The sequence below is a fragment of the Ambystoma mexicanum genome, chromosome 2p (genome assembly GCF_040938575.1).
Source record: "Ambystoma mexicanum isolate Mex_15411 chromosome 2p, UKY_AmexF1_1, whole genome shotgun sequence".
NCBI classification, from domain to species: Eukaryota; Metazoa; Chordata; class Amphibia; order Caudata; family Ambystomatidae; genus Ambystoma; species Ambystoma mexicanum.
The window spans coordinates 816660497-816687193 of record NC_090923.1 but is presented as its reverse complement, the minus strand read 5'-3'; the positions used below and the strand labels follow the sequence as shown (position 1 = coordinate 816687193).

The 26697-nt window shown below is 43.0% G+C and overlaps 2 protein-coding genes across 6 annotated transcripts in view; both read left to right on the top strand.

Moving 5' to 3' along the window:
- The window catches only part of LOC138566824 (G-protein coupled receptor 4-like), a 72462-nt gene extending 47105 nt beyond the window's left edge, over window positions 1-25357 (top strand). For 2 of the 4 annotated variants that reach the window (XM_069644504.1, XM_069644506.1), the window contains exon 2: window positions 1556-25357. In XM_069644504.1, coding sequence (XP_069500605.1) covers window positions 1580-2626 — 1047 coding nt within the window. In that variant the 5' untranslated portion in view covers window positions 1556-1579 and the 3' untranslated portion in view covers window positions 2627-25357. The remainder of the gene's footprint in view (window positions 1-1555) is intronic. The other 2 variants (XM_069644505.1, XM_069644507.1) reach the window with 1 other exon arrangement.
- The window catches only part of LOC138566823 (G-protein coupled receptor 4-like), a 404006-nt gene that overhangs the window by 262788 nt on the left and 114521 nt on the right, over window positions 1-26697 (top strand). The gene's annotated exons all lie outside the window — the stretch shown is intronic.

Below are 26697 nucleotides of genomic sequence, written 5' to 3'. Positions count from 1 at the left end.
CATGGGTCCTTCTCCTAACCTGTGGCATGCCCTGCTTCTATCAAGACTTTCTGCACCCACTCTCGCCTCTTTATGCTCCTCTCTGTAAGCCTATATTTCTCTTCTTCTTAGCACCAACACCCAGCTTTTGTCCATTGATTTCATGGTTTTGTTACCACTTATTTAGTTTTTTGTGCAGTGCTTTGGCAAAAGGGCTTCCAGTGCTATCTCCTCACCTTCTGTCATTCAAGGTCGTAGTGCCCCCAGAGCATGACTGTGTTGAACCCAAGATGCCCCTGCCTCTCAGTTTTCCTTAGTTGGGCGCCATTTTCCCCCTCGCTGTCGTGCATCGAACCCATTGCTGATGTTCTGACCGCCTGCAAATGGGTGCACCTTACCAACCACCTCCTCTAATGTGTCCCTGCTGAATGCATCGACTAACATTGCGTTGAGAATTGATGCAATGCAGCACCCCATTTGCCATGTCCTTTTTCCTCCAGATGAATTTCCCAGAAGCACCCTGCACCTTGATCCTGTCATGTTCCCTACCCACTTCATTTAAGTTCTTTGAGCGTGGGATCATAATCTTTACCTTTCTGAGCGACTGGCAGTTGTGGAGGGGAAAGGAAGTGTATCCACAATGCTACTAAATAGTACCACAATGTGCTCGATCTCTTTTCCTGACGATCCGACTACTCTGTTCAGGAGATAAGGATATGTTAACAGACCAGGTTCTTGACCAGTTCACTGGTGCTGGAGACCTGCGCAGGAACAGACCTACTCCCAGAATTCCAAGAGTACAAGGTAGACCTAGACCACCTGTACCAGTGATGGGCCAATGGCCCTCTACATAATGACTGTGTTGGTTTTAAAGACTGCGGGTTGTGAATGCAAGGAAGCCTATTGGCAGCTCCAAGCCAAAGTGTGGAGGGGTGGGAGAATCTGAAGAAAGGGGCTTCCTGGAAAGCAGCCACTCGTTAATATGTAGCACGAGGCAATCCAGTCGGGTGGAATATTTAAAATCCTACGAGTGGGAGTTAGCACAAAACTGGGTAGCTGCTTGCATAATCCCCGAGTGTGCCAGTCTCCATGGCCCTGGACAATTGATTACCCTGTGGAGATGCATTGCCCACAGATGAGCCTTATTTGCCAACTAATAGTCCATGCTCCCTGTCTTTTCCTCTGGCACTGATTGCATAATGTCCTGGGTGTGCTTTGCCAGCAGGCACAGCCTGTCCCAGTAGCTGCCCTGACACGCCTGTTAATATTTTCTTACCCAGCATGCACCTTAGCCAGTACATTTGATGGGCAACATTCTCGAGCACAGAGGGAAATTAAGACTTCTAGTGATGAAACGGAAAGTTAAGTGGGGGAATTTGAAGGCTGTTTGGTGGGGCTTGTGCTAAACCTAGGGAATTGGTGACGTGGAGGGCCGTGTGATGTAAAGTGTGTCTACATAATGATGGAGGTGGGTGGGAAAGTGATGGGCATCTGTGAAGAACAGCAGAGCTCAGTGCTACTGCTGCTTTGATCCTCCTTTTTCCATCTTAAGTTCTGAATTTTTCTCATTTGTCAGCAACAGATCCCTGCTGGACCCGCAATGAACAGTGAAAATGTCACATGCTCCTACCCGGAAAAGTATGAAGCCATTCTCTTCCCCATCATCTATGGCTTCGTCTTCATCGTTGGCATCATTGGAAACCTGATGGCTGTGGGAATCATAATCCTGCAAATCCGGCGGAAGAATGTCCTCAGCATTTATCTGGCCAACCTCTGTGCCTCGGACCTCATGTACATCTTCACCCTTCCCGTCTGGATTGTCTACACAGCCAAAGAGGACTGGCAATTTGGCGCACTCACCTGCAAGATCGTAGGCTTCTTCTTCAATTCCAATGTCTACAGCACGATCACCTTTCTCAGCTGCATTGCCATAGACCGCTTCCTGGGTACAGTTTTTCCCATGCAATCCATGAACCTGCGGAGCATGAAGGCCGCCATGCTTGTTAGTACAGTTATTTGGCTGATTATCCTCGCCACTCATTCTGTATTTCTGGCCAGGGATGACCTCTTCAATGCAACGCAAGCTATTGATCTTTGCTACGAGAAGTATCCCATGGACAAGTGGATGGCCCATCTCAACTACTTCAGGATCTTCGTGGTTTTCCTGGTTCCTCTGGTGCTCCTGGTTTTCTCCTACTGTGCCATAATAAGGGCCATTAATCACAGTCCCAGTTTGGAGAGGGTTCAGAAGCAGAAAATCACCAGCCTTCTTCTAGCCATGATCTTTATATTTGTGGTTTGCTACCTTCCATACCACGTGGTGCTCTTTATTCGCTCTTATGCCAGTGACGTGAGCATCAACAATTGCGAGGTAGAGATAAAAATCCGGCCTGCCTACCGTATCACCTTTGCCCTTACCAGTCTCACCAGTGCCCTTGATCCCTTCATCAACATCTTTGCCAGTGACAGTGTAAAGCAGGACACTTTGGAAGAGCTGAGGGACATAGGCCGCTGGCTTAGAGCCAAAGGCCGGAAGGACAAAGAGAAGAGACCATACTTGAAAACAGTCTGCGATTGCAAAAGGCCACAGAACGCTGACAAAGGCCTTCTTGATATAAACCAAAGCAAACCTCAGACTAGGCTATGACTAGTCCATGGCCATTAGGAGTGGCGTTGGAAAAGAAATATCATTATTGAAGGACTTCAACCGGCCCGTGAAGAGGATTTGTGTATTCCTCTACCAAGGAAACGACAAAAGAACACGAAAAGTAGTAACCCAAACTGTATGAACTCAACTTTTAAGAGGGGGCAGAGGGGTTACACAATCATTTGGCCAAGACAAAAAAGGGCAAAGTTTGCAAGCTCGTTATCCCTACAGCAGGCTGTTAGCCCTCGGAGAAAATTTAGTTTGACCCTCAGGAGATTTTACCAATATGTATTACGCTGTTTCTGGTATATAAAAGGTAACCACAGATGTTCAGATGGTAAATGAAGTTGGCATTGTTGCGAATACAAATTATGCAATTGGAGCTTTAAGAGATTGGATGAGGCGGTTTGACCTATTTGGTCAAACTTATCAAGCTATGCTCATGGGGGCCTACCTTACGCTAGTGGACACAGGCACTTAGTTAACATTTTTCTGTCTTGAAAATGAAGTGCACAGTGTGTGTATGTATACAAATCTAATGTGCCAAATTGTGAATAAATCCTGCCCAATAAATGGTAACTGTGTGACCCTGCGGTGGTAAATCAAACCAGGACTGGGCGCCACCAGCATCATTTGCAGACATTGTATGAAATTAATTCTCGGAGTTGCTTGATTGCAGAACCCTAGGCCTCTCTGGGGACACCCCTTGCAGCCCATGGACCCCCACTGATTTAGCTGTGAGGGGAGTGCTGTCGCACTCTTAACTGGTGCATCATTTACACACACTAGTTATGTTTGTGTTCATTTATATATGCACTGCATTCCTGGAGAGGGCAATAATGGTGTACTATTCAGAAAACTCATGATTTACAGTAAGGTTTTGGGACTTCAGTTTGCATAATTGGGGGGCGGGGGGAATGCTGCACTATTTTAGTCTATCTTTTTTAAAATTAAGGATATGTTTTAAATGTGTGTTTTGCTTTCAATTTTAATCTAGGATTTAAATCCAGTGGTGCTCTTCAGGGTTGGTCATGCATCAGCCAGGCTAAGGTGGTATGGGCGTGTAAGGGATCGTGCTTGGTTGGACCTTGCAGTTATCTGAGCCCGCATGCCATTGCTGACTGTCTCATTGAATACGAACTCCATAGACCAAGGGAATTGGTCTATTGTTTCCCCTGGCATAATGTGGAGGGTGTGTGTGTGTGTGTGAGAGAGAGATGGTGAGGTCTTTATTTTTTTTATTCTGCAATTGGTTTCATCCATTTAAAACTTTAAGCACACATTTTAACATGCAAAAAACACACATAGAATTCACCATTTCCTAACAATTTCATCACCTAAAACTTGATCTTATTAAACTTCACAACTACATATACAATCTGAATACTCCATACATCTCAATGTTTCCATTTCATTCCCATGCTTCCATTCCACCTACAACTAGATCTCCTTCTTCTGAATCTCTTTCCAAATATCAGTGCTGCAGTACATACCACTACTGATGTTGCCCCATGGATGTAGGACCAAAATTGGTCCCCTAACCAATCGTGTGACAGATTTACATATCCCCTAATATATAGCTGATTCAAAGAGTTACAGCCTGTTAACACATGCCGACGTGTTTCAATTTCTTTATTACAAAACCTGCGTAATCTCTCGAAGTAGGGGGTGTTTGACCATGCTCCCATAAATTCCTTTGTGGGCAACGCGTTCATTCATTCATGGGTATAGAGTAAACCTCTTAAGCTCCATAGTACTTAATTTTGTCAAGTATTGAGAAGGAGTGTGGATTGACCAACCATGAGATGCCAATTTGTGATCTCTTCTTCTTATGTAAATTGTCAACATTATTTACTATGTCCCAGAACATGGCTTTCTTTTTTTATTTTCTCGCCAAAATTGGGATCTTGTTCCAATATGTCTAGTTCCAGATTCAATTGTTGTATAAATAGAGACGCAGAGTTTGAGTGCTAAAAAGAAACCATTTTTCCTTGGGTTTTCCCCATCAACAATAACAGTTTGACTCGCAACCACTGCTGATAAAATTTGCATATAATAATGTTCTTTGTACCTGCCTTTTAATAAGGCAAACCCATATTCCAAGTGCAACGCTTCCACAGGTACAGCTTTTGGTACATTTATAATTGAGCTAAATATTTTCCCTTCAAGCTTCTCTAACCATGTAATCTGCTCCAAGTATAAGACCACCAAACCATACATTACTGAATGAATTATGCTCATTCTATAGATTTCTGCCAAACCCTCGATGGTGTTTCCTCCACTCTGTGCCACATAATATTTAATTGCCTGCCACTGCCCCCAAATTTTTCCCTTAACCTTCTCGTGGTAAAATACCCCACTAGGATTTGGCATAATAAAAAACCCAGATAGTGTTATTCTGATACATTGATCAATGGTGACCCAAATATTTGCCATGTGACTTTTTTTCCCCCGATGTTCGTTTTGCTTAACCGCAAAGTTTTTGTTTTTGCTACATTTATTCTCATGTCATTCTCATTCGCGTATTCTTCTAACACTTTTAATGATCTTTGCAATCCAATCTCTGTACGATCAAATATGATAACGTCATCGGCATACGCCAGCCATGGAATCACAATGCCATTAATCCTAGTTGGAAAATTATTTATCTGGGAAAAATTTAATTTCGTGTCTGCCATAAATGAATTATTTAGAATCGGACCCAAAACACAACCTTGTTTCAAGCCAATGTTCATGTTTTTGAAATTCTGTGCATTGTCCAGCAGCATTCAAGCGGATTGCAATTGATGTGCGAGTATATAATAATTGAATGTAATACAACACATTTTAGAAAATACCCCACTTTATTAGTTTTTCCCACAGCTTATCTCATGGAACTAAATCGAATGCTTTATCTATGCAACAGCTGTAAAGATACTTGATCTTTTTGTTCTCTGACTCAGACCTCAAATATTGCACCACACAGATGTTTGTTAATGTATTGTGATGTTTCCTAAAGCCGGTCTGATGTGGGCTTAGGATATTTTTTATCTTCAGCCCATTTTATTAGTTTAAGTAGGGCACTTGCAAAGACTTTTTGACTGGTACCCATTAATGATATTAATCTATAGGTTTGGGGATCTTTCCTATTCTCTTTTTAAAAAATCAGAACCAAAATGGCTTTATGCCAACTTTCAGGTATAATCCCACTTTTTTCAATATGTTTCTACAATGATATCAAAATATTTGCCCCTAATTGCGGATTTGATTTCAATACTATGTTACGGATCCCATCGGGTCCTGATGCCCGAGAACTCTTTAGCCTACTTATCTTATTGCACAGGTTTTCTTAATCTATATCCAAAGATGCCATGTTGAAGAAAGCATTATACTTGATAATTTGGTTGTCATTTACACCATCGTCGTACTCTTAACAGTGTTTCTTCTGTGAATGGATTAAATTCCATCAGGGATATGTCTCTCTTGTAAGCATTATGCTTTGACCAAAACGATTTGCTATTGTAGGACCTTAACCAACGAAACAATAGCAAATTCGAATTGTGTTTACCCAATTTGTTGTTTATTCTCAATTTTTATAACCTGTAGCCAATTTTTTTAACTGAATTTGTTTTTCACTTAGATTCGTTTATACGTTATTTTTTTTAAATTACCTTCTAATCCAATATTCTTTCTATCGGCTATGATTGTATCATATGGTTGTCTGATTTTACTTTTGTTATATGCCCTTTCTCCACTCTTTTGTGTTCCATGCATCTTTGCATAACTATCTTAACAGCAGTGCTATGTCCCCATGTAAGCTGTTCCTGTTCGATGTCTCATTTTTTCATTAGCAATATATTGTTAATGTTTTTAATCTCCAGCCTCTTCAGTCAACCTATACACTTATGATTTTTTGATTATTATGTTTGAGTCGTTTTGTCAATCCATTTCAAGACCACGTGGCCTCTCAATACATTTGATAATATCACTACTTCACTACAATCCATCTGTATACCACTATCAGTTATAATGTAGTCCATGTACGACTGCACATTACCGTTTGACCATGTAAATGGTTCTTTTGAAACTTTCATTTTTTTACATTTTAAGTGTCATGCCGATGCATAAATTCGACCCGATCATTATTTTGTTTGACCTCTCTTGTTATGATCATACAAACCTTTCACATTTAGTTCCCCACTATTATAACAGGTCCTTTTATACCTCACTCCAACAATATTTCCTCAATTGCCTGAAGAATCTTCATTGTGAAGGTTCCATCAGGGGGATCATATGCTAATCAAATAATTGTAGGTAACACAAATTGTATAGGAGGGTACATTTCAACCATTTCCACCTGGTGTTTCACCCTTGTACCAATGGCTAGGCCCCACTAGGTCTACCATATCCAGAATTCGTTGCCAAATGATGCACTATTTGAGAACCCTCGAGGTAGAAAGGCTCAGTGCACCCAGTTTCCTGTAATAGAAACACATCTCCAGACCTAATAATTTCAAGACCTTCAAAGTGAGAGAGGAAAGAGTTATAACATTGGGTATTCCATGATATCCAAGATAACTCCTGATCGAGCATACCTCGGTTTGCTCCATTGCTTACCCGCTTGGGCTCCCAAAGAACCACTTCACAAGTGTTTGCAGTTACCAGATCTCTTTCTCTCTGTAGCTCCCTCAGAGACTCCCTTTCTGTTATAAATTCATGCAAGATCTTATTTCGTTGTGTGGGCATATGGCTTCCATCTGACAAGTGCATTAGACTTTTCTCTTTATGACATAAGATAAGTGATAAACCCACCTGAGTCAAGATATGGGCATGTGACCTAAGTAATGCAGTAATTGCATTGAGGAAAATTCAATAGGAGCCCAGTTAGAGCTACTTGCAGCCCTTGGTAATTAAATCCTTTTAATGTCTGGCGAAGTAAGTACGCTTAGCTCTGGTATTTTTGAAATATTGACATTTGTGTTCAATTCAAGAAAGGGCTATCATTTGTCGGATGTATTTCTTCAAACAAAGCCCATAAACCTACGTCCTTGTCCATTGTTTGTGTTTTCTCCTTGATTTCAAACTGTTTCCAATTTATTACCATCTATTATCCTAGCTGATGAAAGAACCAGGCTTGACTATTGGTGAGGACCGAAGGTCTAGATGGTGGCTTGACATTAGTTTGTGTACCATTTGGGCCTTTAAACAAAGTGTTCCTCACTGAGCCGTCAGATAATATGTTTACATTTGTCAAACCTGAACACATAGTCACTTTTTTAATGCTAGTATGCACTTTTGATCTATTACCATCTTGAGGCTTTTCAGCTAGGGGCCCCTGGGCCCATTGCCAACAATTCAGAGCAAACTGATATTTTTAGTGTTTGTTCTGTGTGCTCCAGTCTTTAATCCACAGGTACCATCAGTACACAGTAGTCCTACAATATAGGGCACAAGTCAGTAAAGTGCCTACAGTTATGCCACCTGTACCAGCACAGGTCAAAGTCCTTGGGACCACAGTCACCGCCTGTTTCAATGACTTCAGAGGTATGCTCCAACACAGATAAAAGGCCCCAGTCCCACAAGTCCCCGACCTAATTAGAAGGAAGTTATTTTTATATCCTTCCTAGTAACACCAAAAGGTGTACTCCGACACAGGTCTGTAACTTCAATATTAAATCTGCGTTACACCAGGACCCATGACCAACACGTTTCTCACAAGACTCCAGCCACTTCCGGTGTCGCTGGAGACAGCCCGTCCACAATTCCACCACTGGTAGGAGCGCTCACAGTGTGGAGGCTCCTCCAGCAATTCCGCTTTATGGTGTAACAAACACAAAAAATGCTGCGGACCTATTTAGGACCTCAGTGGGTGCAAACGGGGCTTGCATCCTATAGATAAGCTCTGAAATACCTATTTGCAGCATATGTTCTCCCATTTGCGGATCGGGACCTCCGCAGCTCTGCAATTAGCTGCGGGAAGCTGTGGGCAGCTTGCACTCCTTCCAAGGTGGCTCCACAACACCGCAGGCACCTCTGCAGCACCTCTCGTCATCCTCACCTTCCACTCTCGAAAATGGTTTGAGGAAAGGACCCTGCAGTCGATCCAATGTGTCCCTTGTGAGACGTAACGCGGAAGACTGAGTCAAGCCCCACTGTCTCAGCACACACAGCCGCTTCCGTCTACCTTTTGTATATCCAATATTTGAAGGTTACAAACCCACTAACCTTTATCTTGCCATCATTGGTGACTAGTAATCGGGTAGCAAAGAGTATAGGAGAAACTCCTGTGCTTGGCACAGGTCTCTTTCTAGAAAAGTTATTTCATCAGCCTTCTTGTTCGCACAGAGCCTTGTCGAACCGCACAGCCTGCTCCATTCATGTCGGCGAAGGCTATCTTTTCTGTTGCTTGCAGAGCTCAAGTTGTCCCGTGTGGGTGCAAATGGTTGCTCCAATGCCGCTTTTGGCTTTGCATTCTGGTACTTGTAGGTTTGATTTGCTATTATAAGTGCAGGACAAGGCAGCTACTCGCATTTTCTTTTCAACCTACAAAATGCCCTCATTTGTTTCTTAAGACATGTGGTTTAATATATCATTCCATCATTAAGAAAAAGAAAAGAGAAAGCACAGACGCATCAGCTGGTCCACCCAATATTTCCTAGCTTCTAATCAACAAAAAGAGAAGCAAGTAATTTTAAGAAAAAAAGGAAAGAAATAATCCTAAAATTATCACAAAAGGACTTCACTTAAAAACAATGCAATCGTCAATCCTTGTTTTTCTTCTGCTAACATCAAAGACCACCATTCTTCTCCCCTTAGTGATTGTTTAGACTGGATAAATCTTCCAATATACTTAGTTCTCACTGTTGTCAACCCAGTACAATACAATAATGCATGTTCCAATGATTGTTATTTCCGTCTTATCACAAAATCTACAACCCTGTTCATGATCAGGTTTTTGTTCTCATTAAAAACTGCATAGTTGGAAATGCGTTTGAATGAAATCTTAATCCTATCTCTCCACAGTAAACAAGGGAATTGTTTTAGATAAGTCATAAGACAACCATAGGCTTTCGTTTCAGAAGTAGAGATGATGTATAAAAGATAACTGTTCTTCATGTTCATCTTCTGGATCCAGTTCTGTTTCCAGAGTGTGTTTTTTTTCACATAACCTGGATTTGTTATCAGAGTGACCAAGTTGGTGCCCGACTGTTCCAACAATATCAAACACTGCTTCTTCCAAGGGTATGTTGAGCTCGATTCCCCTCTATCTATTTCCTGGAACATACATTTTTGTAAGGTACTGCCGCTAAACATTTGCTAAGTAAGTCTAACTTCCATACAACGTTTGCATACATTGATGTAAGGCCCAATTCATAATGTATTAGTGCAATTGGAATGCTCCTCGGTAAACGTACACTTTTTTTCCCAAAAGAGCTTTCAAGAGTGGCCCATATTTTAGTTGGAATTGATAAGAATGCCTCTGTGCCAGGTTAAAATGGCATTTACCTTCATTTTGTAGAAAGTTAGTACAGGCAAAATGGAAAATTTCCCATCCTTGTGAATAATGGCTCTCAACACCACAAGACTCTTTGCTTGTATCTTTTAAAGCTCGACATTGTGGTGCGTTGTCTATACTAGAGCTTAAGTGGGTGCCCAGGTAAAAAATAGAGGAGACTTTGTCCAGAATGCTGTGTCCCAAGTGCCATTTAAAGGCATGTTTATTATGTCTTCCTCGTTTGGCTCCCATAACCAGGATATTGGTTTTGACGACATTGATCTCCAAACCGTTTCCCAACATGTATGTTTGTAAAGCCTCCAGTCTTCGTTGGAGGCCAATTGGTGTCTGGTCGACTAGTAGCAAGTCATCTGTGTACAGTAACCTAGCCAAATCCTGATCACCCATAGCAGGAGGGAAGTCTCTCGCATTATTCAGAGAAGCATGCAAGTCTGAAAGAAACAATGAACAGGGATGGGGCCAGAGGACCGCCCTGTTTTAACCCTCTGAAAGCGTTGATCTTCTTAGTAAGGAGGCCTTGAGCATTTAAGCGAATCTGTACGTTTGTGTCAGAGTAAAGGCATTTTATTGCTGTTATTAGATCCACTGGACATCCCCAAGCCGTCAATTTAATCCAGAGGAGATTTCTGTCAATGCTATCAAATGCCTTTTTTAAATCCGCAAAGGCCATGAATGTTTTTTTTTAATGCTTTTTTAGGAACAGATTTAATTCAGTTTCTACTCCTCTCGTAAAACCTGTTTTTCTTGGGTCTATTCTCCCCACCTTCTTTGCCCAAGCCTGGAGTCTAGTCAACGGAAGCGCCGCAAAATGTTTTCCCAAAACATCTAAAAAGGCAATAGGGCGATAGTTTTCTGGATCAGCTCTATTGCCCTTCTTAAATATTGTGACTACTATCGCCATTTTCAAGGAATCTGGTATAGAGCCTGTTGGCATTATCTATTTAAACCGATCTTGGATAAATGGGAGCCGTAGTTCTGGATCTTTCTTGATCATAACATGTATAAGCCCATCAGGGCCTGGCGCTCTAGATTCTTTTTTATCACAAGTAATAATTCCTCAAAATCAAAGCCCAATGACCATGGGGTCTCCACTGGTGTGACTAAGTACTTATTAGTATTCCTTGGCGGAGGAAATTATTTTTTGGAAAAGGAGATCCAGTCTTCATCAGACACTGCATTTATTAAAACAACACTCTTGTGTGAAGTCTGGTTATTTATTAGGTGGCATGTTTGACCTGAGTCTTCATCACTTATTGCTTTGAGCATGTTTTCTGAATGCACCTGAAACATTTGCGCCTTATGCATATTCATCCAGTTCTTATATTGGTTTTCTTTTCCCAATGCGTTCTGTCCTTTCTTCTGACACTTGACATTTAAGTACACGCAGATCTTTTTGTATGTTTTTTTTCCTCTGGGATACCCTCTTATCATAGCAGTGTTTAAGCAGGAAGTTTGGTCTCCTCTCGCCACTATCCTTTACCATATTGTCTTTAAGATTGCTGCATAATTTATCTCGCTTGGGTTAGTTTGCAATTGTTTAGCAAATTTAATACACAAGTCTTTGATTGCTTTTGGTTTCATATGCAGTCCATTCCTTCCACCTGCAATGCAAGACTTTGAGTCCCAGATGTCAGATCTTTGATTCAGGGTCCAGAGGAAAGTTAGTTCTAGTGGAGCACGATTATTTTGTTGTAGATAGCACTTTGAGGGTTTTCACTATGTTTGTCATATTTCTTGACACAAAAAAATGGTCCAAGATTTTCAAGCGAGTTCCATTTGACCACATCCTTTTGCTGGGGATGTCATCCTCCATCTGGCCATTCAATATGTAGAAGTCACCAGTTTCCGTTGCACTCAACCACATTTGAAGTCTTTTGTCTTTCTTGGTGGCTACTGCCTCTTTGTTTTTAATCTGTCCCTTGTTGTTTATGCAGGGCAGATGTAGATCTCCACAATAATCCTAAACAGATTGGTGAATTGTGTTGAGAGACTGTCAATGATGTCTGTCAGGAAGATAATCAATATGTTGGAGTACACCATTTTAGGATTCCAATAAACATTGAAAATCCGATGCCATGTATCAACATTTGGAGAGTTTCCTTCACCTGTGCATAGGAGATATTGTACAAATGGATTTGTTTTTCGTTTCTATCCCCCGAATCCCGGCACCCTTTTGTATCAAGGTCAAGAGCCCAGAAGCCGGTCTTCCTCTTGATGCTTTAGAGGATGGGTTCAAATATACACTGAAGCCATCAACTATTGACAGAGTTTGGAGCCACGTTTCTTGAATGCATAGTATCTCGAAGTTTGCTGTGTTGACATCTGAATGTGAGAATTCAAGCACAAAACCTTCTGGTGTTCCATAATCCCATCCTGGCCTCGTTTTCCGCTGTGCATTTTTCTTTCCGCAATTAAATGTAATTCTTATGTTTTTCAAATGTCTTCTCTTTACATTTTCATGCGTGTAAGCATCACTTAAATACATTTTTTCCCGATGTTTTTTTCCCCCTTTTTTCTCTCCAAAGCTATGGGCCTTGTTTCAAGGCCCCGTTTTCTTTATATTTGTAATTGAAGTCTCCACTTTCCAGTTCCTGCTTTGTCTGACAATTCAAAACCCAATGGAAGCAATAGTTGAGCAGACTGCATAATGGACGTTTAACCAGCAAGGAAGATAGATGTAAAATAACTTGTCTGTCTGGAGTGCAGACATAAATTCCACAATTTTAATGTCATCCAAGTTCACAAATCTCAGTATAGGCACATGATGTAGTAATCTCAGCACATTGGATCTATTTTAAATTAAACCATATTTTGCTGTTGGCAGTCTCTCTATATTCACCGCACAAGATGGTGAAAGTGTTTTTCTGTTTCTTGTCGAATGCCCTTTTAGGTCTCGCTGATTATAGTGATGGCGATCGAGAGCTTTTATTACGGGATTGTCGTTTGTTCGTAATAGAAATGGTTTGCGGAGCAGAGTCGCCATCTCGTTTTTTTGTTGCCAGGGAACTTCTGGTCAACCACCATCCGTTTTTCTGCTAGTGTAAAAGTGGTTTTCCTTCCAAGCAACATTTTCAATAGTGCTTTTTGCTACCTCTGTGACTTCAACGTCTGTTTCATCACCCACTGTTGCAAAAACTGTATCCAACTCCACTTCTTCATCAATTGACTAAGTAGAGAGATCCAATAAGTCGCCCTGATCCTCTTGTGAAGTCGCTTTGTCAGAGCTCTGTAGTACATGCCATACTTTCTTCACGTTCTTTTGGTTTGATTTTGCCATCGGAAGGAGCAAATGATCAATTTCTATCTTCTGTTTGTACACAGGTGACAATGGGATAGTCAAATTACTAGATTTCCAAATTTTAAAGTCTCTGTGAGAATTGGGGAAGGTAGGATCCAGCACTCTTGAGTCTTTATTAGAATGATCGACAACATCCGACATTAATCCTTTATTCCTTTCTGTCAACGTCATTGTTTGAGTGATCGCGTCTCTCTTTTGGTCTGAGTTATCCAAGGCAAAATCTTTTTGCTGCGTAGAATTCTCAGATTGTTGTTTACATGTTGATTGGGGCAGAGGATCTGGTCCCTTGGTCGTATGCACTTCTTGCATGGGATTGTTTGTAAGATACTTCTCTAGTTTGCTGGAATCCATTTGATCACCTCGCTCACCATCAGTTCTTTGATAAGTTTGTTCAACAACTTTCGACAACAGTAGTTTTTTTGTGTGCTTGAACATTTACATTAATAAACCCAACATGTTTCTTTTCAGTTCTTTCGAATAATCCTGATTCTTGCAGTTTTCTTTGTAAATATGTTGAAGTTGAAGCCTCGTTTTACACTCTTATTTGAAGGGACATAATAAAGGACTCGATGTAGATTAATTTGGTGTGAATCATTGCAAGTAACCTCAACTGATCTTTTACATTATTGTTCAATGTTTCATATAGTTTTGTGAAAAGTGCCATTGATATTGAAATTGCTGGTGCGATGTTGCAGTTGATCTGGTACAGTGTAGAGTTTAGTGGGTTATTGTTGGATGGGCTTTGTATGGTTCTTCGAGTAAAGATATCATCTTCCAAGGTGGAATTACTTGAGGGGGTGTGGTGGGGGGGGTTCTGAAGGTAAGCATTGTGAAGGTGGTTCGATTGTCCCCTCTGTCGAGAAGGATAGAAGTCCTGATTGACTTTTGAGGTGGGAATTGGTTTTACCTTGGCCTTTATACCACAGGCTCTTTCTCTGCACCTTTCATCCACTAAGTTCTTGGCAACCTTATTAGCTTCAAGGGCCTTAGCTTTGAGCGATGGCAATGGCAGCATATCTTTGCCAATTTCCTTAGGTGGTGGCAAATATTTGCCCTATAATTAAGTTTTTCCTGAATAAGGGTAATATTTGGCTAATTTTAATGCCAACGTAGAAGGAAGTCCAGCTTCTACTTCTGCATTTAGTTGTAACTCTTGAAGAGAAGGCGTTGACGTATTTGGATTTAGTTTAGTTTTGGCTGGTTATTTGTCACAGGTAAACCAAGTAGAGTTAGTTTAGATGAAGCAATTTCTTCATGATTTTTCGGTTGTTTTTTTTTTTTCCTTTTTGGTAACCTTGATATGGCTTTTCTTAAAATGATCATCAATTTTTCCAATGTCCGTCTCATCACACCTAAGTGGTGAAGTGGTCGAATGCAAGATTTCGTCTGTACCCGTTTCGCCAGCTGTTGATATACCTGATTTGGCTTCCGATTTTCAATGCCAGTTGTATGGGAAAGGAGGATTTCTAGGATTTCTACATCTGTCAAATCATGCATAATGCCATGTGTATGGAGATCGTCGCATATTTTTTCTGGGCACACCACCCCTTTGGTTGGTAAATCATCATACATTTGAGGTGACAATGCGTGGTCTGATAGATTTTAATGTGCAACCTTTTAGCTTTCATGATCGTTGATGGGCCAACGCATTCAATGTTGGACGCTGAATTGGTTTTCCATAGTTTGACATCTTTCCAATGCCCATTTGCCGAGTCTTGAGCCACAGGAGTGAAGTTTTTCTGTCAAACTTGTAATGTTCGAATTTGGTTCAAGACGTTTTTTGCTTATCATTGGTTTGTAACCTTGTCTGAGGAGGTGCAGTCTCGAAACGGGCTGCATTTTTTTCAAATCCATTTTTGTCCACAAGGTTAAACAAAATTGCATAGACAATTGGATAGCTGCTTTGCTGTGGCCAGCTACTTTAGTTTCCTACAGCAAAGCTTTAGGCTTTAAGTTGTCAAGCTGGTAAGCCAGGCTATGAGGGATCGATGTTAGGTGTTGGATGATAATCATACTTCAAGCGATCAAAATCGAGGTGGTCAATACAAAGTGTCCCGTTCGTGGTCCGACTCACCCGGCGAGCCCGGAGAACACGGACAACACACTTGCACACACTCGGCTCTGCTTCAGGAGTGAAGTCTTATGCAAGCAGGTCTCGTCAAGCAGTAGAAACTCCTCCTCCTTGTTGAAACCGAGGCAGCAAGGAAAGACTGTGGAACAGTGTCCAGTACAGACACGGACAACACACTCGCACACACTCCACTTGGATTGCTTCTTATAGTCCAGATATTCCGAATTGTACAATGCGTTTCTTCTGGATCACTGGGACAAGATTTCTAGTCTATACTTTTCCAGCCGCTCCTAGACATGGCTGCTCTCATTAGTGGAGAGTCGTCATCATTTCTTTACAAGTCACTTGGATTTCGTTTCTTCGAGGCTGCCTCCCCTACAAGGACCTGTATGTAGCAACGAGAAAAATTCATGCTCCCCGAGCCGGACATTTTATTTCGGGGTGCAATCCTGAAACTAAAACCACTTTGTGGGTCTTGATAACCCTCAGCTTGTGACTTGGAGCCACAGGTATGTAGCACACACAAATCGTCTTCCTGCTCTTTGCTGTGCGGTGATTGATGTGGCGCTCATGATCTTTGGCACAACTGAGTTGCTTTAGAGTCACAGCTCATGAATTGGCCGCAGGTTGGTTGGTTGGTGTATTCTTTGCCACCCTCCGAGCGGTGGCTGCCCTTGCTCTGTTCATGAACTCAAAACCTCAGCGATTTGACACATGCAGTTTTTCATACCCAGCACACACATTAGCAACAATTGTATAGACACTTTCTAACGCATTCCCATGCCTGGATTGGCTTTTATGAAATATTGCTAGAGCTTTGTGTGCATCCATGGTTTAGAGGGCCCTAGGGAGCCCGAGAAAATAGTCACGTATTTCCTGTGCTGCTTAGGTATATTATTTGTATCATTTGTATGGTTTTCCACACAAAAAAATGCTGCATGTCGGGGTCTGCAGCCTGTCGCTATAGAAACTTTTTGGACTACGTATCCCATAACCCCTCACCAATATCTATGGTGGCTAGTGCTGATGGGGGTTGTAGCCCAAAACATCTAGAGCGCTAAATAGGGCAGACCCCTACTTACTGTTTCCTACTCTGGTGCAAGGAAGTGCTGACGTTCTCTTGTAGAAATAATTGTTTTGATATTGGGTATTTTTTTTTATTCTAAGTGGTTCTGTTTTTTCTCTAGCCAACCTTCTTGTGATGTTTGGTGGAACGAGTGTGTTAGCTTTCTCGTGGGGAGCATCCAGACACCCCATTATGTTACCATTGACTTGAATGTTGCCAGACTCCTTCAACATGCCTCGCTCGCATTCTTCTCGGCAGGTGGCGTTTAATTCGCCAAAAGCCTTCTGCCGTGTCCAGTCTCTGTGGAACAGAACGGCGGTTGGTCCGAAAGTCACTTGCCCCAATAGCCTGCTCTTGCGGGACCCAATCTTGGGTGGGATGTTGGCTATATACCACCCCACCCCCCCACAACAGGCCTGCGACATGAAAGTAGGACTACAGTTGTATGTGTATTTACGTTAGTACCTTAGTCCTACTTCTATGTTGGTGGCCCGTCCGGGTTTCTTTTTTTAAAAATCTGGTCACCCTAATATACCTGCACCACAGCCCCTTTAATACTTCCGACTCTCCTCCCCTGCTTCATGGAAGGTAGGGCAGCCCTGGGCCATATACACACCAAACACCCCCCGCGCCACCCCCCCCTATGTAATGAATAACTTGCCCTGCATGTGAAATGCACATCCCAGTCAAAGGCTCGCATTCGCCTGAAACGTGCTTACACCTGCCACCCACCCACTAGCTTCTACATGCAACATCAGAGTTTATAATCTGCACCCCAACCACCGACCTCCAACGCACGTACCCACGTCAACCGCCACCCCACAAGAGACTTCCCCACACCATGTACCACACGGGGTCGTTCTCCTTGTACCTTTTACACGTTCTCGACATAGGGGTTTACTCTACTTTTAATAATCTGTATGAACATTTTTTTTTGGGGGAGATCAAATAAATTTGAAGTATTGGTATTTCATTATATACATGCCCGCTTTATTTGTGGCTAGTATTGGTGCTTGTGTTTTACTTTTAAACTCTGGCAGTGGTAGAGTGCCTCCCTGTGGTGCAACGCGCAGCTGTTCCAGCTTCTTTTACCCTTAAGAGCAGTGGTCTTCAAACCTTTTTAGACCTGCCGCCCCACCCCAAAAAATTCCAACTGGACAGTAAGTCTGAATGGCTATGAACTATCGTGCGCCGTCACTGCACCCTACTCCCAGTTTAGTTTCTGGGCTCCCCCACCTGCTCCCATCACAATCGCTGGGCGCCTTCATCCCACTCCTACCCAGTCCCTGGGCTCTCCCCACCCCACCACAGACCCTGAGCTCCCATCCATCCTGCTACCACCACTGTTCCATGGCTCCCGCCCATCTTGCTCCCACAGCAGTCCCTGGGCTCCCCCACCCTGCACCCACTACAGTCCCAGGACCAGTGGCGGCTGGTGAATTTAAGTGGAGGGGCATAAATCTTTCCCCAGATATGCCCTAGCGACCGAGCTTAGGGAGGGAGCCCAAACCCATCGAGGGGGTTTCCCTCTGGGAATTATTTTAAAATAATGGGTTAAAATGTTGCATTTTAGAGCATACATACATTGGTTAAAAAGAAAAACCGTTTGCAATCGGCGCTGAGGCGGCCAGCGGGAAGGTATGATTTTACATTGAAAACATAATTTTTTTCCTGGACATCTATGATAGGAAAAAGATAACATCCCTGGTCCACACAGTGCCTAACGGAATCAACATGATTGTGTGTATGCAAGGACCTGGTCCCAGGGGGAAAGCGTGGTATTTTTGACTGTACATCTATGATAGATGTCGAGTAAAAAAAAATACCATCCCTGTCCCCTGGGCAGCGATTTTGGCAGGTGGGTAGGGGGATTGTGCAACAAAGGTATTTTTAATTTTAAAATGGCTTTGTTGTACAACCCTCCTCCCGCCCTACCCCCCCCCCCTCCTCGCCAAAATCGGCTCCATGGACCCACACAAACACACACATATTCACACGGCAAGCACATTTCACCACCTCGCTCCAGGCTGCTCTGTCCGTATGTGCGAAGAGGCGCAGGAGCTCCCCCTTGCACATACAGACATGCAGTTCCCCAGCCAGCATTTCCAATGAGCTATGCAAGGCTTGCAAAGCAAAACACCCCCAGCCTTGCATGCCTCAGTGATCATGTGCGGCTGGGGAAAGGGGAACGGGGTTCCCCTTTGCTCAGCTGTGGTTCAGCCAGCCCAGGAGCACTACCTCAGCTGGAAAAAGCAGCTGAGGGAGTGCTCAGTGTTTCACTGGGCTGGCTCCTCGGCTCCTCCATAATGGCAGAGGGGGCCACTGGGTCAACGCCCCCAGCCCCATTATGGGTGAGCCACCAGACTCAGACTGGTCTTTGGGGCAATGCCTGAACCAAAAATGCTGGTGTGGGCCAGTTTTTTGGGGGTTTAAATAGGCCAATTGTTATGTCCAATGTGGGCCAGTTTGAGGAGTTACTTCACTATTCAGCTAGTAATTTTGACCATTGTTGCTGAATAAATATTCCTTAGATATCACAATGTGCTTACATGTTAACAAAAAACACCCCCTTGGGTACTATTCAAACAGTCTGTCACTAAAGGAATAAATTGCCATTTGCAACTGTGGGACACTTTTTCATTGGTACCCGAGACCGTTTTATGCTCCAGTCCGCCCCTGTGAGCCACCCTTCCCATTTCCTCCCTTTTAAATTTTTTTATTTTTTATTTCAGGCTGGGGACTCGCGCCCCCCATGGGGTGGGGGTTCGGGGGCATGTGCCCCATAGTTTGAAGACCTCTGTTTTAGGGCCAGATATCGCTTGTTGGTGATTTCGCACTGAGACACAAATGGCGACCCAATCTCGCTCAGTCTTGTTATACTCATTAACGTGTCCTTTTGTTACTGGCAATGCTTTTGGACCAATGCAGCAAATTTCGATTGGATTTTCGAAGCTAGTGTGTGCTGCTAGCCAAAAATCATTTCATGCCCCTCCTCGACTCCACACTTCTAGACTGTGGCATTTGGCTGCAGGGGTCGTTATCTTAGTGATTGCTCGCAGTGACTGTGCAGGGCACAGGGTATTTCCGGAGATGGAAGTATGATATAAATCATTGTTACGCTGTACCACCGGTTCGTCTGATTGTTACAGAGCGTACTGTGAGGGGTCAGAAATGTGAAGCGGACAGCTTTGTAAAGGTTTTTCATAAAATGCCATTTTATGAACTTAAAAGGTTTTGACAAACTCCTCACTATCCCTACGCTAAAGAGGATGTCCCTGCCTATCAACATAAACTAAAAGAGACACTCTAACAAAAGGAGTCTGTTCCTCACAGGTATATACACATAACAAACATATGAAGGAAATATATGGCAATTCAAATATAACAAATATCACAGTTATGTCCAGCATACACTTAATAACTGTTTCTCATTGTAACCTGGGTAATGTCCCCTGATTCAAAGCGGAAATTTGTATCAACATTTCAAAATTGGGAAAGTTCCATTGTACTACAAAGTTCTGGTGATAAGGTTGTTCTTGCTCCAAATGTCTCTCACTTGTACTTTCCAAAAGTTCAAAGGAAATGACAACTCTTTGTCTCTCTATATGTATCAAAGAGTTAAACACAACTTCTTCTTAGGAAAGAAAACCACTTCCACATTTCGTCTTTAGCAAAAGCAATGTTTTGTCAGGATGATTTCACAACAAGCTACTGTAGTTGTCTTGCCGCTTCATCTCCTTCATAGTCTTTAACCACAAATCAGTACTTCAATAACTTCTACCTGGTCCATTCACCTGCCAGGTCTACCACTACAAAGTCCCTTGCCCTGGTATACTCGCCTGCCAGGACTAAAGGCTTCCAACGCGACTACAAGTACTTCTGTGGTTAAGTTCACTTCAAACCACTTCCAACAACGTCAGCAATTAATACTACTTCAGAAAAGACACGAGACACATTGGTGCTGTTTAGGCCACATGCAATGCAGGTTATGCTCCTCTCCTCCTGAATGCTTTTCTATCAGGGGGCTGCTCTCCTGCCACAACAAAGTCTTTTGGTTTTCAACAATAACCGTATTAACTTCAGTATGGTCTACTTCTTCTTGCAAAATATATAACAAATTGTTACTGTTTGTTCCACCCTTGTGATTGCCACATGCAATGCAGATTGTGCCTCTCTCCTCCTGAATACTCTGTCACAAGGGAAGCTCGTCTGCCACTCTTGTTTTCCCAGTCTTATATCTACCAACTGCTGATAATGACTTTTTATCACACTTGCTCTTCTTTGGCTTAGACAATGCTTGTTTGGGTGTTTGGCAATAGGGGTTAAAATTGGCTTGCTTCATAACTACACTCTCATGGTTTTGGCAACGGTAGTTTTTATCACCTGCTTTTCATATTGCCCTTTTTAGGTTTTGACAATTACTTTGACCTTTGTAATTACAAGTGTAACATTCTTGTCTGTTCCCAAGGTTCTTATTAAGCCACATTAGCTGCTTTGTATCATGTTAGCATGTCTTAGTCCGCCACTTTAGTGTCATTATATTAGTTTGGTATTCATTATTCCCAATAGTGGCCAGCGTGCGATTATGGAGCATTCTGCTGGTCACACAATTTGTGTGAAATCACTTGATGCTGCCTACCTGTCCTCATGCTCCGCTGCAACTTCTGCTTCCCACTGCATGATAAGCTGCTTCTTTCTACTGCCTGGCACCTGCCACTGGAGTACAAGTTTCTTTGGGGAAAGCTTCTTAGATTAACGCTTCCCGCGGCGCAATGGTCACATATTGGGTAATTAAAGGTAGAGACCCTCCCAAAACGGGCATCCGCTTCACAAATAGCTGTGGCTCCAGCATGTCTGCTACCCTTCAACATCTGCTGCCACTACAACGTGGAGTCTTGACAATTACTCCACCTTCTGCTTCTCCTAATGGCCTGTACCTGAGGGGGCCCTTTATACTTACCAGACCCTCAGGTGTGGGTCAATAGAATTACTAGACGGTCTAGTGCCTACAAATCCCTCTTCTTCATCCCAGTACTTTGGGCATTGTGGGACTTGAAGTCCCCAATGTTCAAATTACCTTTCTCTTCTACTGTCTCAACTTTACAATAGGCCATTAAGATTGTAGGGTCTCTGGGAAAGTTATTAAAGGGGTTTCCCCATTCTTCCTGGCTTGATTTGTCCCCCCTCTCAACCTCCCCCATGTTGGTCCTACCACATAACACTACCCCCAAGGTCAGGATCAGGAAGCATCTACCTTTCCTTTGCCACATGGGAAGGGCCCCAGGCACTGTTTTCTGGGGGATTCATCTCTGATTCATCACAGTACCTTTTGGTTCAAATGTCCTGGATGCTTTTTCTTTCTTCTGAGCCAATCCACTTGGTTGGACAATCAAACACTGCTAATTTCCCAAGTGATGGCCAAGCACAAACACAGCATCCGTCCGTCTGTGGCTCTGCAGCCTGAGCACCTTAACGACCTGCAAATGCATTTCTTTCATTCAGGAGTGCCTTTCATATACAATATGGAATAGAAAGACCTTTTACAGCACAAGTTACCTTGCAAATCTATGATGGTTCATTTGAGCAACATAAGATTTGTTTATATCCATGTCTGCTAGCTTGACGTGCAAAATAAATAGTGTCACTAATCAAATTTTCTCATCATCCTGAATAACAAAGAGCTGGAGGTTTGTAACAAAGAATATCCACACCTAACTGAGTTTATTACACAATTTATTTTATTGCGTGCCTCAAATAACAAAGTACAGTGGGGTTCAATAGATCTTTCAAGTTTGCATTCTCTTTCACCCTGGGACTTCTAGTTTACCATTCAGGTTGTCAAAATTAAATCCACAATATTCGTGGCTTAGTGTGTTGCTGTAAGGGTGTACATGGCGTCATGAGGGATTACTATGCAACTTGCGTATTTTGTAAGTAAACTGTATAAAGCGGTGTCAGAGCCAAGGTAGGGCACTAAAATATAGAGACTACTGCACTGATCAATACACAATTTTATAAATGGACCCTTCTGCATGTGAGGGGGTTCAGAAGAGACAGTGCCCTTCCATTCCAAGATGGGTTTACACAAGAAACTAGGGGGAGAACCCTTGTCGCAATGGCCTGGGTAAAATAATAACCACATGTTTAGTCAATTTACATGTCAAAGAAATCAACCATTACTAGTTATGTCAAATAAGCACCCAGATGGTTGGGAGGCAGCCAATCGGGTGGCTTGGATCGCAGGCTGAAACCAGCAATCTCAGCCCGCGTTCTATGCCGCCTCATGGCTGGTTTCCCCTCCCCCCCCCAACGCATCTCCCACCCCACCCTCCATCCCATTTATATGTCTACCCCATTCCCACCCCCCACTTACCTTCCTCTTGGCTCACAGAGGCCACCATGGAAAGTGAAGAGGAACCTGCCTTCCCTTTCCATGGTGGCCATCTTGGAACAGTATTTTCCTTCCGCGATCGGGACTCCGCACAGTGTCCCGTTCGTGGCAGGAAAATACTTTAAATGAGCCCTGTCCTAGCATTTGGGACGGGTGCTAATGGCGTTGACCCCCCATTCCAAGGGCTGGAATGAGGGTGGGTAACGGCCTGGTGCCCTCATTAAAGCTATTATTGCATCTTTTATAGCATACCTGCTGCTGTTTTCTCACTTTCTAGGAGCTTCAGGATCTGCAGGCAATGGGGTTGGAGAGTGATGCAGTAGTGGGGGACCGGGGCAGGATTGCTTTGTTACAATGTTGATGTGTGCAGATCCAAAGATGCAGCTCTTGCAGTGTATGTTTTCGATATTTTGTGAGCTGTCTGGAACAATAATTAATGCTCACTCCAGGTTACTAAGTTACGTGTTCATGTGGTTGTCTGTGGGTCTGTCATAGTGGTGCTTAAGGAGTGTGGGGAGTTGTGCCAATGTGTCTGTGGTGGGTTGGTTTTGTTTGGTGTTTAGGGAAATGTAGTGCATATGCGTGCATCCAGATGGTGTATGTTCCATTTTGTACGCAATTTCTTTTGGTGCACGGGTTGTGTGCTGCTGTGTATTTTCAGTAGGCGTGGGCGGTAGTGTTTTTGAAGTGTCTTTTGTTACCATATCTTTTTCAAATCAATGGCAAACTGGATTGCATCTATACACAATGCAAGAGTGTGAATTTGAGGCTTTCAAAGGGCACTTCAGACAGAAACCGCACTGAGAAAATGGAAGCCCCTTGCTTCCGTTTGTTTTTGTCAGCGACTCACCAGGGAGTCAACAGCCAGACAAGGGGTGAACCAGAGGAGCAGTTTCAAAGGGAGCCGAGGGCCAGAGGGAGAGTGAATCACCAAAACAGCCAAGGAACAGAGGGACGATGACCACAGGGTCACCTAACCATCAAGCTTTGTATCTAGCATAGTTTTACAGTCCATTTAGCTTTGACTATTCAGTGGGGCTTATAAGCCGAAAGTATCGCATTCGAGTAAAGCTAGGAAGGAGAGGACATGTGAGGAGAGACACAGAATTTGAGGGCGTTGTTTAGTTCATTACAACCCATTAACTGTACATGCCAATTTTGGTGCCCATGGCCATTTCCAACCATTACTGCTCCACCCGCCCTGCCCAAAACACACCCTCCTGGGATGTCTTTGGGCTAGCTCTATCAAGCAGCAGCATCACACTTTGGCCTGTCAGTGAGTTTGCTGGGAGTTACGAGTTAAAGGGGTAGTCCAGCTAAAAATATTATTTAAAAAATAGATAGGCAACATTAAAAAAAAAATACTGGCACTTTTTTTTTTAAACTTCCTATGTAAAATTTTGAGCTATTCAAGCTCAAAATTCGCAGAAGCAAGCACATGGGCACCTCCATTTTGTGAAATGGATGCCCGCCTGTGCTGGCTTTTGCTTTTGCGGCACTAATGAAGGAAAAGCCAGCCAGCTGTAGTAAACAAAAGCTACCGCTGGGTGGCTTTTCCTTTATTGGTGCTGTACGTGGAGGACAGGGACCGGAGACCAGAGCAGGAAAGCTGCAGCTGAATCTCGATAAGTGCTATTTATTTTTTTTTAAATAAGTACTAGCTGCGGTTTAAAAAAAAAAGGGCTAGTATTTTTTTTTTAATGTTGCCTATCTATTTTTTAAATACATTTTTTAGCTGGACTACCCCTTTAATGGCTTAATTGCAGCTACAGGTTTAATAAAAATGTCTTAAACAAGTGTGCCTTCAACCACTTGATGTATATATATTCCTTGCACTGAGGTCCTGTCTAAACAAATTTTGGGAAAGTGGAAAGTTTTGGATTGTGTATAGTTATTGGATAGGCAAATGCCAGACACTCATACGCCTAGAAAATCACACCATGTTCCAGCTGTTGCATCTTATGGCCAGGTGGTCCTGTTATTATAATGCATGGCAAATGCCTGTCTCTTGCCTACACAAAGCCTGTTGTGTTTGCCAATGTTTGGATTCAATTAAAGTGACTTCAGCCAGATGATTACTGCCAACTACAAACTGTGTTGCGTTTAAGGTACAGGTATGGGCTTGCTCAGAGTAATGCATTTCGGTTTTGCTCAATTACTGTTACTTACAAATATAAGTATTCATTAAGAGAAGAGACACAGTAATTCAAATTAACATTAAACTGTTGTAGATGGATTAACTTCCTGTACTATTCATGAAGGAACATTACATTTGTACCTACTGCCAATGTATAGAGCCCTATACAGTTGACATTTTATTGTCAATCAAAATGTTTAAACCATATTTGTAATTTTGTGTTTTGGTGAAAAGAATGATTCACAGATGACACCAATAAAAATGTTCTCCAAAGATGTGTCTAATCGTATTTTGTTTAATTTGCATGCACAGTCTATGAAAATATTGTTTTTAAATATCTGTCGGGGACAAATATAGTGCCATTAGTTTATCATTCCAGCCAATGCAGAAAAAAGATGCATTGAACATTGCAGACCAAAGGCCAAGCCCCGACCTGTGTCCCGTCACCCTCAGCCCCCCCATAATTCCCTCCCTCCCCCACACCATCTGACTCACCATCACACTACCCCTTTTTGGATGCCGCCAGAGTACCGCTTGTTCCTTTTTTTCCAATTCCACCACTGAGTGTTTCATCAAGGGAACAGGCTTCGACTGAGCTTTTGCGCCAGTAGGCCAAATGTAGCTTGGTTCGGGGGCGGGGCGCTCCGGATGGATGGATGGATGGATGGATGGACGGCCGGATATAGATATGCAGGGGCGTTATGGTGGTTACCAGCTAATGAAATGTGTGGCATGTTTTAAGAACGATTAGATTTCGATAATGTGTTTTAATGCTGCTTCACAGTTTTACTGCCAAAATGTATCTAAACTACATTTCGAAATGTTCCATCTTTTATTGTAAACATGAATTTATGGTGTCTCCCACCCTGGGAACCGCACTGTTCTCCTGAACCATTACATTCAGGCCAGGCCCGACTGAAGGTGTTTGGGTGCCATTTCAACATTATAGTTGTGGGTGGGGGCCCAGGGGCCCTCCTTACCTTACTTGGAGCAGAAAGCAGTCTGATATGATAGGTCATTTATAACTCACTTAATGCCCAGAGGTTCTAAGAGCGGACTCTGGGATCGAACCTGTGGTGCTCCGTGTTGTCTTGATTCCAAGGTGAGCACGTTGTCCCTTGGCTATCCTCCGAATACCTGTGGGGGGCATTCATTATAATTGAGATAAAGAGAAAGTTAATAGTCACCAATTATCACGAGGCAGCGAGCCAGCTATGCCCCTATGAATCCTTCTTTGTAAGCGGCTGACCTGGAGGACCCAGTGTTGGAAGGCAACAAGGTGCTAACACTTCTGTTTACCCCAATGGAAGTGACGGGCTTGGCAAACGCAATTTGTAAGGCGAGTGCCGCAAAGCGCTCGCTGTAAGCCTCAGAAAGTAGGTAATATATAGCCATGCTATTAGACTGCTGACTGGCAATATGGGGGGAGGGGGAGTTGCTGGGGAGCCCCACTGAGGCTCAAGGCCCTTTTTATTTGAAAATGTTGAAAGGCCCTGATGCCGTCACTGATTGCCACCTGAAACTCTCCCACTAACTCTTTGGTTTTGGTTGGGAACGTCTCCACCTGCCTGATTTGGAATCGTGTAGTAGACGCTCCAGAGACAATTATCGCG